Genomic DNA, 18,870 nt, shown 5'->3' on the forward strand with positions numbered 1-18,870 from the left:
ATAATACTTATGTATTATTTGGTTTTATGTGTAAAGTTGATTCATTTTTTATTTCCAATTCTATTTCAACTTTTCGCTTTTACGGAATATAAAAATTAAAAATATTTAGAGTTGAACCTATAGTTTAGTAATTAGTGTTAAATTTAATTATGGAAAAAAATCGATAATTATAGGAGTGATTGTATCTTGAAAATCAAATTGGAGGAGAATCACTTGAATATTATTGCCTAGTTAGGATAAGATCACCGAACCAAAACAAAATGATGGTTTCTAATTGGAGTGAAGATAGATTCAAGAATTTATGTTGAATTATGAGTAACATATTTGTTATATATAATTATTTATGTATTTTTTTAGTTTAAATATTTGAGATAATAATTTTATGATATAATATACTATAAGATTTAAAAATTTAATTTTAATGTATTATCAATATAAAATTATTTTATATGTGTATTTGAATTAAATAACGTTACATTAATAAATATAACTAGTTTTTATATTAATTGCATAAATAATAATTCAAAAAAAGAAAAACTATAAACAGATCTTGACAATCACTTTGAAAGACAATAAAACTCTTAACAAAAAAAATATCATTTTCAATACTTGATATTTACTTTCATAGGATTGATTAGTCCATTTGTTAATATTTTTTATTGTTAACTCAGAAAAATTAGTGGTAAAAAATGATTATTTTTTTGTTAAAAATCTTATTATCTTTTCGAAATGATTGTCACCAGCAAATTGGGTATTCATCCTTAAAAAATAATTATAATTAAAATATTTTACATAAAAACTAAACTCAATATATTAACGTATGATTAAAACTTATGCAAAATTCATATAAATTCCAAAAAAAAAAGTCTACTCAATTTGGGGCTTAGGGAATTATGGCATAAGAATGAACTCATATGTTCTATAACAAAGTAATAAAATACGTGTCTATGTCTACATTTAGGAATCAATATTCACATTACTACATGAGATTAAGATATATGGTGGGATGATACTTTACACTCTAATATCTTGAATAGACACTTCAACAACCGATTAAGTATCCAAATTGCAAATGCTTATAAATGGTTCAATATATCAAACTTCTTGTATGATGTTGGATATCAATAAAATGAAATTCGATATTTCTGAAGAAATTAAAAGATAAACTTATCATAATAGCAATTAGAATGAGAGAGAGAAAATTTATTTCATAAATCAATGAAAATGTTCTCTTAAAATTATTGAATTAAATCAAACTTACATATATTTTTTAATTATTATTTAATAGTTTTTTGATTATTATCTTTGTATAAAGATAATTTTATGTTAATTTTTAATATTCTTTAAATAAAATACATAAGCAATCTAATTTGGCTCAATTAGGTTTAATTACTGTGTCAATTATATAATTTCATTAAATTTTCAATTAAATTCTTATACTTTTTTTTCTTTTCAATTAAGTTCTTATACTATATTAGATTTTATAAATAAGTTTTTATTGTGACAAAAACGTTTAAATTAACAGAATATTCTATTAAATTATACAAAATGTTCAGTAAAGTGTTAGATATATTCAATTTATTTAACAGAATATTCTGTTAATTTCATCGTTTTTATCACTTATAAAATCTGATATGGTATAAAGACTCAATTGAAAAGAAAAAATATATAAAAACCTAATTAAAAATTTAGTGGAATTATATAATTTAGTGGAATTATAGGAGACCGACAGAATAATTAAACCTCAATTATTTGATGTGAAAGTGAAGGCATTTAAAAAGAATAATCTAGAGGACCATAAGGTTGAAATAGCTCTGAAAATATGCCTTTCTTCCTTCTATGGTTCCAACCCATGTCCTTGCATAGTTGATCATTATACCATATGTGCAATGCAGCTATGCATGATCTTCTATAGTAATTCCCTGAGTATTTCTTCATGTATTCATCCCATTTTCTTATATCTTTCTTCATTTCCTCAATGCTTGGTAGCTTGAATCTTCCATCCACAAGCTCTGCAACCCAACGGCACCTCATTTCTGATGTATACAAATTTGCTGCACTTTCAGAGAATCCAATCACAGCCACTTGTGGGATTTCTGGCTGGATGCATTCCCTGTTTAGTAATAAATCAAATCAAATCAAATATATCAAATTTATATACATACCAACAACCTCTGCTAAAGAGTTTAGGCTGTTATGTACAAATATACAAGTATTAGATTATGTTTTGGATTAGGTGGAAACTCGAGTGCAGTTTAATAACTGAGAATTGATATATAATAATTTAGTCAAATCTGTCAAATTATTTAACGATTTTTAACTATCAACTTTACATGAAGTTAACTGCACTTGAGTTTCTACCTTTATGACTTGGTTCAACTTCAATCTCACCTGTATAATGGAACAGTTGAATTTGGAGAGCCAAGTATGAGATTTTGGAAAGTGGGAGACACAAATATGTTTCTGAGTTTGATGTCACCCTTGAAGCCAGTAGCTAATATTACCAAATCAGTCTTTAGAGGAGAGGCTTCTTCTCCATCAATCACAACACCTTCTTTGGAGAACCAAAATCTTGGAGCTTTCTTCAATACAATACTTCCCTCTTTAACCTTGTCAAAGAAATTATCAGGGACAGTAGAGATCAAACAATTGTTGATTTCTCGGTGAAAGCTATGACTTGGTACCATCCCAACCTCTGATAACCCAAGTTTCCTATCTATGTGGCTTTCAACAAACTTTGAGAACACCCATCTCTATTAACAAAAAAAAAAGTCATATTTAAAGTTAAGAGTGAGATTGGTACCCAAAACTTCTAAGTAAAAATGAAAAAACTATGTCATTTGAGTTATAATTCATTAGTTATAACATGTGTATGACATGAAAATATTTTCATACGAGTAATGACCATAATCTATAACATAAAGATTCCAAATAAATAAATACAGCACAAAATTTATGGCGTGGGATAAAGTAATAACAATGAACATAACATATAAGAAGGTCACAAACAATGATTACCAGAGGTGCAAGAACAGTGGCAACCAAACTCAGGAAGAAGCTTTCGCCGGGCTTATGAACCATAAGCTCGGCAAAACGATTAAGGTATAGATAAGCCAGAGGAATGCCCCATGGCAGGTAATCTGGAAGGTTCCAATGTTCTGTTTTGTATAGCACTCGGCATGGATGATCAACACCTACATTGTATGCCAATTAATACAATTTGAAAAAACAGCATAGTGAATCCCATCAAAACACAAGAATCATGTTTGTTTGTGTTATTAGTGGCATTCATAATCTATTATGTTACTCACATGAAAATATGAAGAAAACAGCTATAAGTTAAATCATGTAACGATTTACATTTATCATTTTTACATAGAACAGTCAAACGGGTCAATCCGACTCATTTAGACTTGACCTTTTATATTTGCGGGTCGTTTAAATCTATTTTATTCACATACCATAATTTTTCAATTCAGACTATTTATGGCCAGCCAGCTAAGTTAAATAGACTGATCCGTTTATCTTTTTATTTTATTTTTTAAATAAAATTCAACAAAAAATATTATTTTTAACTCAAAAACCTCAAACAAACAATATATATAAATATATTATTGATGGATTGCGTTTTTTGATCGAATCAGTGGAAATATTGTCCTAAAATACTACTTTTTATGAAAGAATATAAAAAAACCCGTTTATTTAACGTCATTTTTTTTGAATTAATCAACCTCAACATATTTAGTCCAAAATTTTATCGGACTTTGTTTAAATGCAAAGTCTATATATTTAAACACATAAATAAATTGGCTCAATGAGTTTAACCCATTATGACGATTCTATCTTCACATGGGTAGCCGCCTTATTTGGCATGCTATCTTATCGTTTACCATTTACTGTAGAGCACTCCATTGCGGTGTCTAGAGCAGATTTCTGAAATCCAACGACAGTGACTTGCTTCCCTTTTATGAACTCAGTTGCAGTTTGAGAATCCATAGAAGCATACTCCATTGAGTGTATGACTTGGCCTCCAAAGACCTCTGGTCCTTTCTCTGAAGGAAATTCTGGAATGTTTGGAACATCACTGAACCTCCCTATGCAGAGGATCACAAAGTCTAATGTATATACCTGCAATCACAGATCAGAGTTATGCTTCTAATACTATTCATATAGAGCCAAATTAAACCATCATGGTTCATCATCATACCTCAATTGAATTTAAACCGTTTTGTGTATCCGTCACTGAAACTTTCCATTTTCCTCTTGTGCTGAAAGCCTCACCGGTTCCATTCCATAGATGCCATGCTTGGATCTCTTCCATGGAAGGGCCTTGGTACTCAATTCCCTCAACTCGAGTATTGAACTTGATGTGCTTAATCAGGTCAAAGTGCTGGGCGTATTCTTTGATATAATCAAGCACCTCGTTGTGGTCAGGGAAATCTTGTGTTACAGAAGATGGCCATGGAAAATCTGAGAACTGATACATCACTTTGGGAGTTTGGAGTATTGTGGAGTTTAAGGTTTTGGTCCACACTCCTCCAATGGTGTTTGTGGCCTCAAAAACAATTGGATGAAACCCTTTTGCTTTGATGTACTTGCAAGCAATGAGGCCACTGATTCCAGCACCTATGATCCCAACCTGCTTCTCCATTCTTGGAATGAAGGATGTTTGAGAGAGAGATTATGGGAATTGGAAGTAGGAAGAGTAAAAGATTGGAGTGGTGCAATTTGATTAGATTGTTTGTACTAGTAATATACTTTGAGAAAATCAATAATATCACTTTAGATTTTTTTTAACAAGAATCTTGATGTAATTCTAAAGATATGTCCAATAATGTTATTATTTGGCCAACTATTATTAACAAAGAATAATGTATCGTTTTTGTTATTAATATTCAAAATAAGTTTTATTTGTGTTTTTGATATTTAAATTATTTTATTTGTAATTTTAATATTTATAAAAATAATTTAATGTTATTTTGTCATCATTTACATATAATGAATTTTAGTTAGAGTTTTTAAAATTTTTTGTTAAAGTTAGAATACAAATATTTAGGACATAATTAATAATCTATTTTAAATAATAATTTATCAAAAGTTAAAACTAATTCCTATTACATTTACATAATTTACTTTTTAGGAATATAATTTAACCTGAACACAAATAATTGGTACAATATTAATATCGAACACATTTAAGTGAAATCTAATTAAAAATAAATACATTTAAATAAAAATTATTGAAAAATATAATCCAATCTGTTAGTATAGTTGGCGACAGAATAATATTAATATAAATATGATGAATTAAACATTAAAAATATAAATAAGACTTATTCTAAATATTAACGATAAAAATAATACTTTGTTCTATTAACAAATTACTTGTATAACTACCAAATATATAGTTGGTATTGGAGAAATACATATATTTATATATTTATCCAAGTTTTAAAAAACAATAATATCTTAAAAATATTTATGTGTAAAAATAATTATTAAACTATTTAATATAATATGTATTTATATATTAAGATATTATTTTATATAAAGATATGATAATGTGAATAGTTATTAATATGGTGTAGGGATTGGATAGTTGATTGACTGATTCATAATAGTTGGCAACAATAAAATCATACTAATAATTACATTCGACCCATAGCTCTAAACTCAAGAATAATTCAATGATATATCTTTAACAAGATCTTGGATCCTGAATGCACAATAACATATGAACATACATCGCCCTAATAAGGAAAAGTCTAGGGGGCAGCAGTTTTTGTGAATTTTGGCCAGCATGTAACTAGCAGAGAAAGATGAGTCATTGGATAAAATCTCACATCAATCTCACACCATCAAATCATCATTGATGGCTAATTGATGGCTAACAATCATAAAAATTGCTGGCCCCTAACATTGCTCTCCTAATAATTTAGGTGGAGAGGGGGTTCAAGATGATAGACGTGCCAAAAGAAAAGATGGAGTTGTAGTCTTGTGGATGGTAGCCACGTAGAAATGTTGTTGCATACGTGGCAGGCTAAGAGCGCTCAAGATGGATAAACCTTAGCCAAAGTTTAAGGCCCAATTTAAATAATCAACTTAATTAAATTTTTTTAATAAAATAATTTAAACAATAAATAATTATATTAAAAATAATTTATAAATAAGTTATTTTATATTTAGATTTTTAACTCTAAAGATACTTATTTTATAAAAATGTGATGAAAAATAAAAGTATTATAAGAGAAGTCATTTTTTTAATTTTTTTATAAGTTTTTAAATAGCTTCTTAAAAAATTATAATTTAATTTTAAAAATTGCACCAAACATTAATACTATTATTTTTTATAAGTAAAAAATTTTAAAAAATTACTTCTAAAATTTTTCAAACGAACCCTAAATATTAGTAACTTCTCAACTTTTTTTTTTCTAAACCCAGATGTGATTCTATATTCCAATTCTAATTTACATGAAACAATACATTATAGTTTTTGTATTTAATAGTTACAATTAAAAAAATTTGTTTTCTTTCTCTCATGGATTGACTGAGGATTCCGATATCTTTGTTAGAAAGACAAAGCCAAATGGATTTTTTGAGTGAGAATGAAGATGTCCTTTATAAAAAAATTTAATGTTCAAGTTAGTGAGAATTTATAGTAATTTTTTTATGAATTAAATTTAAAAATACTTTTATATAATTAGAGTGAAAAACTTGATTATTGGTCTGTAACTCTTTTATTTATAATGGTAAGTAGTTATTTTTAATATTTAGAAAAGTTATTATTTGATATTTTAAATAGTAGATAAGATTATAAATATATATTAGTGTAGTTGAGAGTCTTTTTTCGTCATTAAATCAGATCAGATAAATTAACTAATAAATTCACTTTTTTAATAAATTGAGTGATTTAGAAAACTTTTTTTAGGTCTTTCTCTTTTTTATAGACAGGAGTTACTTATTTTAAATCTAACTTTAATATTGGGTCATAATATGAGACAAAAAGAATAATCATAAGAATTCTCAATAATTATTGTCTTTTTGAAAATATTTTTTTTAATGTTATCTTATATATATTATGGTCTTTTTTTAATGAAATTTTAAATACTCATTCTTCGTATAAATCTTTTTTAATTATTTTTACTACTACATTTTTTAATATTTTTTTATTATTTGTTGTTAAATTTTGTATAATTTTTACTATAAGTTCTTAAATTAAAATGTACTTGATTTATTATTGTTAATTTTTTATAATATAAATTATTGATTCTATTAAAAAGATTAAATTAAATAAAAAATATTGAAAAGAATATTACAAAATTATGACCAAAATAATGTTAAATTTTAACGCAAAAAATTTATATTTTTTAAAAAAAGATTATAGCCAAAAAATGTTTAAAAAATATAGTTTTAAGTAATATAAATTTATATTCTTATAGTAAATTTTATCTAAACGTAATTTTTAATAATGTAATCTAAATAATATTTAATTTATTATAATTTATTTTTATATAAAATTTTAAATATAAATTACATTAATAATAATTTTTTTTATCAAAATCAAATTTAAAAAATCAATTTAATACGAACTCTATTTATCAATTTTAATCTAGATACTAGATACCCATGGGATTCAAATTTTCTTTTCTGCTCTTAATTATTTTCTTTCCTAGGGTTTGATGTTCTTGGCCTACTTATCTACTGTACTTTCCTTTTTCATTGATATGTTACTATCTTTCAACAAAAAAACAAAATTGATATGTTACGATCAAAAAAGAAAAAAACAAACATTGGAGTGATATGTTAAAAATTAATTATTATACGTAATATAATTATTAAAATATATATTTAGTTTTATCTTATTTGTATTATTTATATTATTTTATGTAAATAATTGATTTTTAATACATTTTTTTTAGAAAAACTCTTGAAAGTTAACAACTTTTAGTATTTTTAGTTATTATTTAGTCAGCACAAATATTAAATTATTTTTAATAAATAAAATTTATTAATTTATATATATAAATTTTAAAAAATATAAATACAAATTATATTAATTTATATGTACAAAATTTTAACAAATATAAATATAAATTATATAATTTTTATATACAAAACATCTATAAATATAAATAAAAATTATTACTGACAAAAATAATAATATTTAACGCTATGTAACATTATTTTTTTTATATTCGTTTTTTATTAACAAAAATATTTGTAGATATTTTTCTAACTCACATATGCTATAAAGTACAGATACTTTGCTGAGTTGTTGTGTCTGCGTATCGGACACATTTCGGATACGATACTCACCGACATTCGTGTCTATTGTGTACAATCGTGTCTTAATAAAAAATAAAAAATTATTCTCTGAACACGCTTGGACACACCTAAATATCATCACGTATCAGTGTGTCCAGTCTTATTCTTAATATATATTCTTAAAATAAAATTAGATATAGTATATATTATTATTTATTAAAAATAAAAAATAATTTAAATATTTAATATAATTAAAATAAAATATTAAAAATAATTAAAATTTTTAATTTATATTTTAATATCAATAAAATATTAAAATATTATTATAATTTATCCAAAAAATATTTTATATTTTATATATATGTATATTTCCATCATGTAAGATTTTAAAATTTATATATCAATATATCTCGTATTGTATCATCCGTATCTGTCTCCGTATATCTTAATTCGTATGTGTTTTGAATTTGGGAGTTTCTCAAATAGCAATGGATCACTACATATAGTAGGTAATAGCTGCAGGATGCCTCTTCAAAAGGAAAATTTAGAACAAGAAGAAAATTCAACTGAAAATGTTGAATTTGAAGTGTGTGTTTAGATTAGAGTTGGCTAAATTAGAGTTTAAATGAAAGTAATTTTATAAAATTGATTTTAGATAGAAGTAAGTTTATGTTAATATAATTTATGTTTGGCAATTTTATACTAAAATTGATTTTGATAAAATAAAATCGTTTGGATAATATTAGTTAAAATCACTTTTAGATAGATAATTAGTTAATTACTAAAAAAATATAATATTAAATTATAATATTATTTTTTAGTATATTTAATCCTTTTTTAAATTTCTTTTAGTATATTTTTTATATAATATTTTTTATAAAATTTTATTTTAGTTTGTTATAATTTTTTAATAAAAATTAATATTTATTTATTAAATTAAAAATAACATATAAAATAATATATTTTAGTATTTTTTATGAATATTTTTAATAATTTTATTTTGTTTACTGTTTTGAATTCTAATTTTTTATTAATTATGTTTTTATTATTATTTATAATTAATTTTTTATTTAATTTATCATTTTCAATAGGAATAATAATATATATTATAACAAATTAAAATAATAAACAATGAACAAGAATTATAATAATAAATTTTACAATGTCAAATAAAAAAAATATTCTATAATTTTATTAGTATTCTCAGTATTCTTTTATTTAGTATTATTTTGGACTATAAAATTTTATTACTTATGATTCTATTGTTATGTATGATTAGGTTTTTATTTACTTTATCATTTTTAATAAGATCAATAATTCATATTATAATAGAATTAAAATATCAAATTTAATAAAAAAAACCAAAATATAAAAAAATACTAAAAATTGAAAAAAAAATTTAAAATATTTGAATGACTTGAAACTAATATGAAAATTCTTTTGGAAAAAACCAGTAATGATCATCAAAGTGAACTCACGTTGAAATGAACGCAGAAACAACAATTTTTTGCTTCCAGAAAATGCGCTTTTAAGCTGTAAAATCACTTCTGCGTTCAAAGAACTTCAACGCACTTTTATCCTCTCAAACAGGTTTACCAAACATATCAGTTACGTGTATTAACCGTTCGATAAACACTCAAGTACTGTAATTATTTTTACGTAAAATTATTAATTAAAAAATATTAAATAATTTAATATATTTAATTAAATTTTTATTTAACCATTTTTAATTAATATTTCACATAAAACCACTCAATCATTTAGTTTTCCTTCATCTTCATAAACACGTGATAAAAGCTTATCGGTTTAAGCCTTTAATTAATGCAATAATGAGTGGCTTTTTAAAATTTCCTAGGAACCTTGATTACCAAAGAAGAAATAATTTGACATGAAACTATTTTTTAATGGTCAACAATTGCATATTGTGCTGTCTCGGAACTTTATTGTTATAGACAACTATAATGCACCTATACAACATGATATGAGATATGTCGACACATAAATTTTAAAATTTTACATGACAAAAAAATACGTATACATATAAAATATAAAATCTTTTTTAGATAAATCTTAATAATATTTTGATATTTTATTGATATTAAAATATAAATTAAAATTGTTAATTAGTTTTAATATTTTATTTTAATTATATCAAATATTTAAAATATTTTTTATTTTAATAAATAATAATATATACTATATCTAAATTTATTTTAAAAATACATGTTAAGAATAAAACTGGACACGCTGATACGTGATGGTATTTAGGTGTGTCCAAACGTGTTTGGAGAAAAAATTTTTATTTTTTATTAAGACACGGTTAGACACAGCAGACACGCATGTCGGACGAGCGTCGGTGAGTGTTATATCCAAAATATGTCCGACACGCAAATACGGCAATTCAGTAGAGTGTCCGTATTTCACAGACAATGATAAAAATATATTGAAAAATACTATCAATCGTTAAAATTAATTATTATATATTAATATATAAATATATATTAATTAATTTTAATAGTTAAAACTTAATACATGATTATAAAAATGAAGGATCAAAATAAACGATATCGGTATCTATTTCTTCATTTTATTTTTTTAACGTACTTATAACAATGATGTTAGATATAAAAATCTAAGGAAAAGTATAAGTGAACAATGAAAATATTAAGCAATGTAAACAATAATATATATAAGTTTCACAAATTAATTAAACAGTCAAAGACTACAAATATTGTAGAATTAGAAGATTTGGCAAAAGAAAGAGATCATAGATACAAGAAAATTGGAATGGAGGTTGTGCCATTCGGCCAGCTAAAAAGGCGAATGTTCCTTCAAAATTCTCAAGCACAAGCATTGTGCAATTAATGATTCACATTGTTTAAAGATCGCAACTTCGGTAAGCTTTTTTTTTTTTTCTGCAATTCTTTTACATTATAATTTTGAGATGTTAAAAACAATAATAATAATAATTAAGAAGGGTTGCCGAGGCTTCAGATTTAATGGCATTGGTTCTGGTCGTAGAAGGTTTGATTTTACTCAATTCAATTAGGTTAAATGTTGAGAAATCAGAAAACTGACATGTGAAAATTTGTTGGTTGCTATAAACTACTTGTTCGTTTAGCTACCGATCTATAATTTCATCTTAGACTTGTTAGGTTTTAGTATCTTAGACTTTTTAGGTTTTTAGTAAATGATGATAGCATCTGGAATTTCAAATTGTGCGATGTCTCTTCAATTTTGTGCTTTATATGCTTATTTCTGTTGTCTTATAGAATAGGATAGAAATTAGAAATTACTCACCAGACAGCATAAGAATGATGAGTTAATAGAACTTTGAATTTTTCGTTTTAGGCATATCAAAGAGTGTAAAATGATATGTTATTTCTGAAGCTTCACTTTTTTCCTTTTCTTCTTCTAGAAATTAATAAGCATGAATCCGCCCACGATAGACTTCAAGGTGGATCTCAATTCAGAGAGGTTTGAAGAAGAGAAAATGGAAGGGGGTTCTATGCTTTATTGTGATCTTTGTGATACAGAAGTAGTTTACAAGTTGGCGCAAATGTTGCTTCCAGGGCTAGCAACTTCCTGTGTTGATAGCACAGCTGGGAGCTTCAAGACTCCTGGTTCAGTGGCTGTTGATTTGAGAAAGGAAATGATAATCTATATTACGCAGAGAAGCGAAATGTTTGTCGCTGAGTCTATTGTCTTGGATGGTGGTCCTAATGGTGAAGAATCGGATCATCCTTTTGATATCATTTCTAACTTTGTTGATGACTTTGCTATTTCAAAGAGGAATTTATTTACCCGGGTTTCTGGATTGCTACTCACTGATATGAGAGAAGACAAGATTGATGATTTCATGCAGGAGATGGAACTGACTGGTTTTTGGCCACTGGAAAGAAGAGAAACGATTGCAGAGGCGATTCTAAAGAATGTTGACATCAAGAATGAATTTCATTGTGCTATGAAGTTCAGATCTGTAGATGATCTTGCTGTTCATGCTTTCCATTGTAACTTCAGACCTCTATTCTGCGAAAATGAGGGATGCAATGCAAGGTTAATTGCAAAACATTTGGAAAAGCATGACTCAATTTGTCCTTTCAAGATAATTCCATGTGAGCAGAAGTGTTCAGATAGCATTATGAGGCGTGCAATGGACAGACACTGTATCACTGTTTGTCCCATGAAGCTTGTAGATTGTCCATTTCATTCGTTAGGTTGTCGATCTGCTATAGCACAATGTGTGATCGAAAAGCACTGCGCAGATGATGTTCGTTCTCACTTGTGGCACTTGCTTAAAGGCATGTACAAGCAAGCATCTGGGGAAGATCTTCAAAGACGGGTACAGCAAATTGTACAGGTCAGTTTAGCTAAAGCATTTACTAGGAGAACACATTAGATAAAGTTGTTATATTCAATGTTCAAACATATGGTTTCTTGTTTTAGGCATCACCAGGCAGCAGGTTAGCAGAGGCCCGGGATGTGAGATCTCTAAACTTTGTTGTCAAGGATATTGAAGCTAAGCTAGGGCCTTTTGAGTTGGGTTCTGCGAAGAAAAATAACACGGAGACTCTCGCCAAAAACAATGGTGGGAAAAATGTTGCCACCAATGCAAATGGCAGTGAAGAAAGCACAAAGACTCCAGATTTGGTAAATTCATCACATAAAGCTGAAGTCAGTGCTGAGAAGAAAAATAGTGTAGAGACTATCGCTAATAACAACAATGGGGGAAATAGTGTTGCCAATGCAAAGGGCAGTGGAGAGAGCCCAAAGGCTCTAGATATGGGAAATTCATCCAATAAAGCTGAACGGAGTTTTGAGAAGAAAAATATCGCAGAGACTGTCGCCGAAAACGACGATGGGAGAAGTAGTGTTACCAATACAAATGGCAGTGAAGAGAGCACAAATGCTCTACATATGGTAAATTTATATACAACTGAAGTGAGTGCTGAGAAAAAAGATAGCTTAGATATTACAACCAATGAGAAGGGCAGTGAAGAGAGCACAGAGGCTTTAGATATGGTAGATTTACTAGATAAAGTTGAAGCGCGCGGTATCATCCATATGGATAGTTCAGAGAATACTGAGAACAAAGATGGCGAACATAGTCACAATGAAAGCAGGAAGAGCAACGAGAGGGAAACGATTCACATTGAAAGCAATGGCAGCGAAGAAAGAACACAGAGTTGCATTGAAAGCAAGAACAACGAAGTTGATAAACAGAATCCAATTATGGCTAGTTTATCAAATGAAGATGAAACTAGCCTTATGAACATGGACGGTGTGCAGATGGACATCAAAACCAAAGATGGTGAAGGTAATGGTGAATATAAATTCAAGGGCAATGAGGAGAGCACCCAGACAAATATGAAAAATTTATCAGACAAAGCAGAAATTAGTGCCGCAAATGAGGACAGTGCAGAGAATAGCACTGTAAATAAACATATTGGATCTAATAGCTTTGAAGATGAAGATAATGAACAAAGGATACAGAATCCAAAAATGGAAACTAACTCTAATGCACAGCACAATGTTAACAACAAAGATATCGACGATGAAGATTTAGAAGAAAAACTACAACTTCAAGCTTCAAAAGTTCAACATTTATCTGATAAAGCTCATGTCATGGATGATAAAGGATATGCTATGGAGAGTGATGTCAGTGAAAGGCAGATATACAACCAATCCAGTTCATAAGACTAGAATTCAGACTTTCGCCGAAGTTCTCTCCTGCTGAATTTTCACTGCAGAGGTTTTCAATCGTACATGAACTTAGTGCACTCGATCTTTTTATTTTTGAGCTATTTTTTCTTGCAGAATTAATATTCTCCAGTTGAGTATTGACCATTGTATCTTTTGCAGACATGCATCTGCCAATAATGTTGAATTGTTTCAAGGGGAAAAAAAAAAAAAGAAAAACCATGGGTTCGTGTTGGAAAGATAATAATAGCCATATTAAACATTTTCGGTCTAAGCAATACTATTGGCAGAATAGTAACTTATTTCAGAACAAATTTAGAATTTAACTTTATATTAGAATGTTCTATCCTTTTTTCTAGTTTCATTAGAATTGATGGCAAAATCATTTTTCTTCACTAACTATTTAACTATATCTTAGACAACCTCACAGGAAAATTGAAGAGAGTTGAAATCGCTAAACATCGATGGACGATTAGTGTGACTTCTTCATATTGGTGAGTTTTAGTGAGTTAAACTCCAAAATGGTTTCTATGTATCGAAATTTCTGAAATTTCAATTGTATCAATTATGTTTTTGAGATTTACAAAAGTGTACCATATTAGTCCCTGATCTATTTTCTATTAATGACGTGATGATATGACTTCATGACGTGGGTTATTAGTGACACGTGTCACTCCATAGTTTGGACACGTGTAATGGTAGGATGATGTGGTGACCAGTAACACGTGACATACTGATGTGAATGGTTGTGCCATGTGTCACAAAACTATTTGGTCATGTGTCCATTTGTGCCACGTGTCGTAACAGTATTTGTCCACGTGTCATCCATTATATTATCATTGTAGATGCACCAAATTAGTCATTCACTTTGCATTAAGTGACTCATTTTAGTCTCTGGAATTGAATGTTGTGCACCAAATTAGTCACTTCATTAGTTTTTTTCCATTTTTTTTATAAATTCAAAATTTTCGATATCTTTGAATGCATTTATTTCAATTCTATTTTTTCACATGTTATTCAAATACAAGTGCTTAGCTTTTATAAAATATTTTTCTCTTGCGGATACCCCTAACCGCCGTCTTGTAGTTGATGTAAAGGCATTTCAAGTATCTTACTACCATCTCCGACCTCTTTCAATACTTTTATGAAATATTTTTTCTCTTGCAAATACCCTAACCGCCGTCTTGAAGTTGGACGAAAAAGGTCAGAGATGGTAGTGAGGGTGCTTGAAATGTCTCCAGTCTAGACCATTTACACACAACAGAAATGTGTATTTTACAAGAACAAAAAAATGTTTATTTTAATTATTGATTTCTTGTTTAAAAATACATGTTTTTTGATGAAAAATGTGTCTTAATCAATCGTATAATTCTTTTTTTTATAATAACATATTTATATATTACAAAAGTAACTAATGTTAAATTATTATAGAAAAAAATATATAATTAAAACTAAAATCTTAAAAATTTTTAGAAATCACTCGTATTTAAACGATATATGAAAAAATAGAATTGAAATTAGTGCATCCAAGATATTGAACATGTTAAATTAAAAAAATGAGAAAAAATTGGTGAATGGACTAGTTTAGTGTACGACATTCAATTTCAAGAACTAAAATGAGTCACTTAATACAAAGTGATGAACTAATTTGGTGCATCTATAATGATGATACAATGGATGATACGTGGACGAATACTGTTACAACACGTAGAACAAATGGACACGTGGCACAACCATCCACATCATGTCACGTGTCACTTGTCAACACATCATCATACCATTACACGTGGTTAAATTATGGAGTGATACGTATCATTAACAGCCCACGACATCAAGCAATGTCATCACGTCGTTAATGAAAAATGGGTCAGGAACTAACATAATACACTTTTGTCAATCTCAGATAATTAGTGCAATTAGAATATTATGGATGATTTTAGTGCTCGACGCCAATTTCAAAGACTATTTTAGGGTTTAACTCAAGTTTTAGCTTTAGTCTCACCTGAACTAGGCTCACCATTAGCCTTTACTTTTTGCTGTGTAGTCACTTTTGGATGATGACACGTGTTTAAAATTATTAAATGCTAAATATTTTGTAAAATAATTTTGTTTTTGCTATTGAAATTAAAAAATTGAGTTGTTAATGAATTCTAATTCAAATTCAAATTTTAATAACAAAATAAAAATATTATTTTAAATTTTATTTCTCAATTTTAAATTATTTTTAAAATAAAAAATCATTTTTTGCATCATATTATAGGATATTGTGATTATTTATTTTTTTTAATGATAATTATTGTCGAACAAAATAGTGTAAGGAATTAGAGAAAAATATATTTACCAATTCAAGGGATAATAATTCATTTTCCAAATGAATAAATTATTAAATAACAAAAGTTATTACAGTTTTTCTTCGCACAAACTAATTCTCAACATGATGTTCAATAATATTACCAAAAAATATCAACCAAAGTAATAGTTTTTGTAATGACATAAGTCTATATAAGTTTGAAAGCTTAGAAATTATGTCCTAAAATATGAACTTCTACCAGGTACTAACGTTGATAATTTTGTTTTATTTAAAAAATGAATATGATACCGACAAATAAAATTATCGCAGGTGAATTTTAACAAGGATAAATCTTCATAAGTACTGCTATCGATGAGAAATTATTATACTTTAAAGATAAATACTATTTTTTTTATAATATTTTTCAATTTGACAGACCATAAAGATAAATACTATTTTTTTCACGATATTTTTTAATTTGGCACACTGAAGACTAATCTACCACGAATTGGAGTTCCATTTAAGGATCTGTTACTAGTTAATGAGTTGCTACACACATAAGACGAAATTCGAATTCTTTATATTTGCTTAAACAAACAAGTAAGATGACCACTCAATCAACTCAAATTAGTTGAGTCAAATATTATTTAAAATCAAGCGACGAGATACAAATTAATATAAGAAATATAAACAACTCATAAAAAAAAAGATCAGATAAAAATCGAACAGTAAAAATCATGGTTTTGAAAACCGGACCGGATCGGCCGGTTCAATCGGAAAAACCGGGAACCGGTCAGTTAACCGGTCCGGGTAAGCTCAAAAACCGGCCAGCAAAAAACCAGTAAAAAACTGGTCGAACCGGCCGATTTTTTAACGGTTTTTTAACGGTTTTTTATTAAATTAATATATTTAAAATTATTTTTAGGTTTTTTAATAATTTTATTTAATATTTAATTAAACCGGTTAAATCCCAGTTGAACCCTGGTCGAACCATTAAACCATTGAACCAGTAACCTCACCGGTTCATTGACCGGTCCGGTTCTCGCAACCTTGGTAAAAATAACTTAATAAAGATGGACTACTCTAAGTCGACTCTGTAAAAAAAAACTAATAATTTATAACTCAACAAAGTTGCCAAAACCTGAAGTTGTGCAAATTATATTCAATTCGAAAAACTTAGCTTCAATTCAAAAGGGTTCTCTGACATAGAAAATTTTGAGCATTACTTTATAAAAATTATGGAAACAACTAAAATAAAAGACAAAAGTGTTCGAAAAACTATCAACTATTACCAAAAAAAAAAATTGTTATAAGATTCATAGATCAGGTCAGACATCTAACATAAGGAGAATTCAAGATTTCTCGCAAAACAGCGAGTTAAGACCCTCTCCCGTACCAGCATCCTTTTCCTTAACAGGAGGAGTCGGAAGGATCATGGAAACCGCACTGTTGGGACAGTATATTATTATTATTATTATTATTCACTTTTTTTCTTACGTTAGTAAATAATATTTATGACTAAAAAATATATATATAATTATAATTTTTTAGTTTGATTAAATTTTTGTTTGTAAGTATATCTAATTTTTATATATATTAAATATAATAATATTTAATAGTATAATATTTATTATAATAATGATTAAAAATATTAATTCAAATGAGTAAGATTAACTTAAGTCTTGTTACGGTAGGTAACCGGAGATTAATACGATAGATGGCGTTTGGCGGCCCAAGTGTGTGATGGAGGAGAACTCCGGGTAGGTCCGCAACTCGGGAGGCTCCGTCCGACTTGTGCTCGCGTGTGAATGGGGGGTGGTACCTGCAAAGACACTCCGATGCCTAAGTTAGCAAGAGTGTAAGCAGGTCTTAGAGAGTATTGGACTTAGAGATACCTGAGGGGTGTCAGTATATTTATAATGGTGAGCCAATAACCACCGTTGGTGTAGTGCCGTATCTTTAGGATGGTAACCGTCCCTATTATCTTGGGGAGGTTAAGATATGGCTTTATGAGGCGGTTAGAGAGATTTTAGGGGCGGTTACTCATTTGAATGAGTGTTTATCTGCCAGCTAATCTCACATCCGACCTCTTCAGACCAAGTCGTGGTTGGCACCGACTTCGTATATGAAGGCCGGCGTTTAGTAAGGCTTAATCTATTGGATTAGGCCTTTAAATTGGACCTGGGCCCTTATCATTGGGCCAGGGTATGAACAGTGCCCCTACTTGAGCCCAAGATCCTGTTAAGGTTTGGGTTCAAGTATTCAACTCGGGTTCGCAGCCGACTTTCACGGGTTTTGAAACCGACGTGATTTTCGCGACCTTTTGTTTCTGACAGTTACGTCAATTCAAGCGTCGTGTCCGTTGAGGGATCATTTAGGGATTGAGGGCTTTGGTAACGGTGCAGTCTCATTAATGACTGCCTCGTTTTTACCATTATGCCCCTCAGCCTATTTATAAATACTTTCCCTCTCTTTCGTTTTTCCGTTTCTGCAATCTTTCAAACTTCTTCTTATCTTGTTCGTGCGGCATTCTTGCGTTCGAAGACTCCTGCTCTTCTCCAACCTTCATTTTCGGATAAAGGTTAGTTTTGCTTTTTCCGTGTCATGCTTTTATG

At 28.2% G+C, this 18,870-nt stretch overlaps 2 protein-coding genes across 2 annotated transcripts; one reads left to right on the plus strand and one right to left on the minus strand.

The window, feature by feature from the left end:
* Positions 1-1,315: 1,315 nt before the first annotated feature.
* LOC130933197 (probable flavin-containing monooxygenase 1) lies at positions 1,316-4,741 on the minus strand. Its single transcript, XM_057862747.1, has 5 exons — positions 4,208-4,741; positions 3,891-4,128; positions 3,019-3,194; positions 2,392-2,753; positions 1,316-2,113 (listed from the first exon to the last, which is right to left on the minus strand). The coding sequence occupies exons 1-5, from the start codon at positions 4,649-4,651 to the stop codon at positions 1,774-1,776; spliced, it is 1,560 nt and encodes a 519-aa protein (XP_057718730.1). The 5' UTR covers positions 4,652-4,741; the 3' UTR covers positions 1,316-1,773.
* A 6,259-nt stretch (positions 4,742-11,000) lies between these two features.
* LOC130933328 (uncharacterized) lies at positions 11,001-14,209 on the plus strand. Its single transcript, XM_057862917.1, has 3 exons — positions 11,001-11,161; positions 11,684-12,625; positions 12,712-14,209. Exons 2-3 carry the CDS (start codon positions 11,696-11,698, stop codon positions 13,960-13,962), a joined length of 2,181 nt encoding a protein of 726 aa, XP_057718900.1. The 5' UTR covers positions 11,001-11,161; positions 11,684-11,695; the 3' UTR covers positions 13,963-14,209.
* The last annotated feature ends 4,661 nt before the right edge of the window (positions 14,210-18,870 follow it).

The sequence above is a fragment of the Arachis stenosperma genome, chromosome 6 (genome assembly GCF_014773155.1).
Source record: "Arachis stenosperma cultivar V10309 chromosome 6, arast.V10309.gnm1.PFL2, whole genome shotgun sequence".
NCBI lineage: Eukaryota > Viridiplantae > Streptophyta > Magnoliopsida > Fabales > Fabaceae > Arachis > Arachis stenosperma.

Bases quoted from the DNA above. Each gene is read 5' to 3' on its own strand.
- LOC130933197 (XM_057862747.1), bottom strand. From the start codon at position 4,651: ATGGAGAAGCAGGTTGGGATCATAGGTGCTGGAATCAGTGGCCTCATT. The intron at 4,129-4,207 runs GTATGATGATGA...CTGTGATTGCAG, and splicing joins ACGGTTTAAATTCAATTGAG to GTATATACATTAGACTTTGT. The intron at 2,114-2,391 runs GTGAGATTGAAG...ATTACTAAACAG, and splicing joins TCAACTGTTCCATTATACAG to GGAATGCATCCAGCCAGAAA.
- LOC130933328 (XM_057862917.1), top strand. From the start codon at position 11,696: ATGAATCCGCCCACGATAGACTTCAAGGTGGATCTCAATTCAGAGAGG. The intron at 12,626-12,711 runs GTCAGTTTAGCT...TTCTTGTTTTAG, and splicing joins GGGTACAGCAAATTGTACAG to GCATCACCAGGCAGCAGGTT.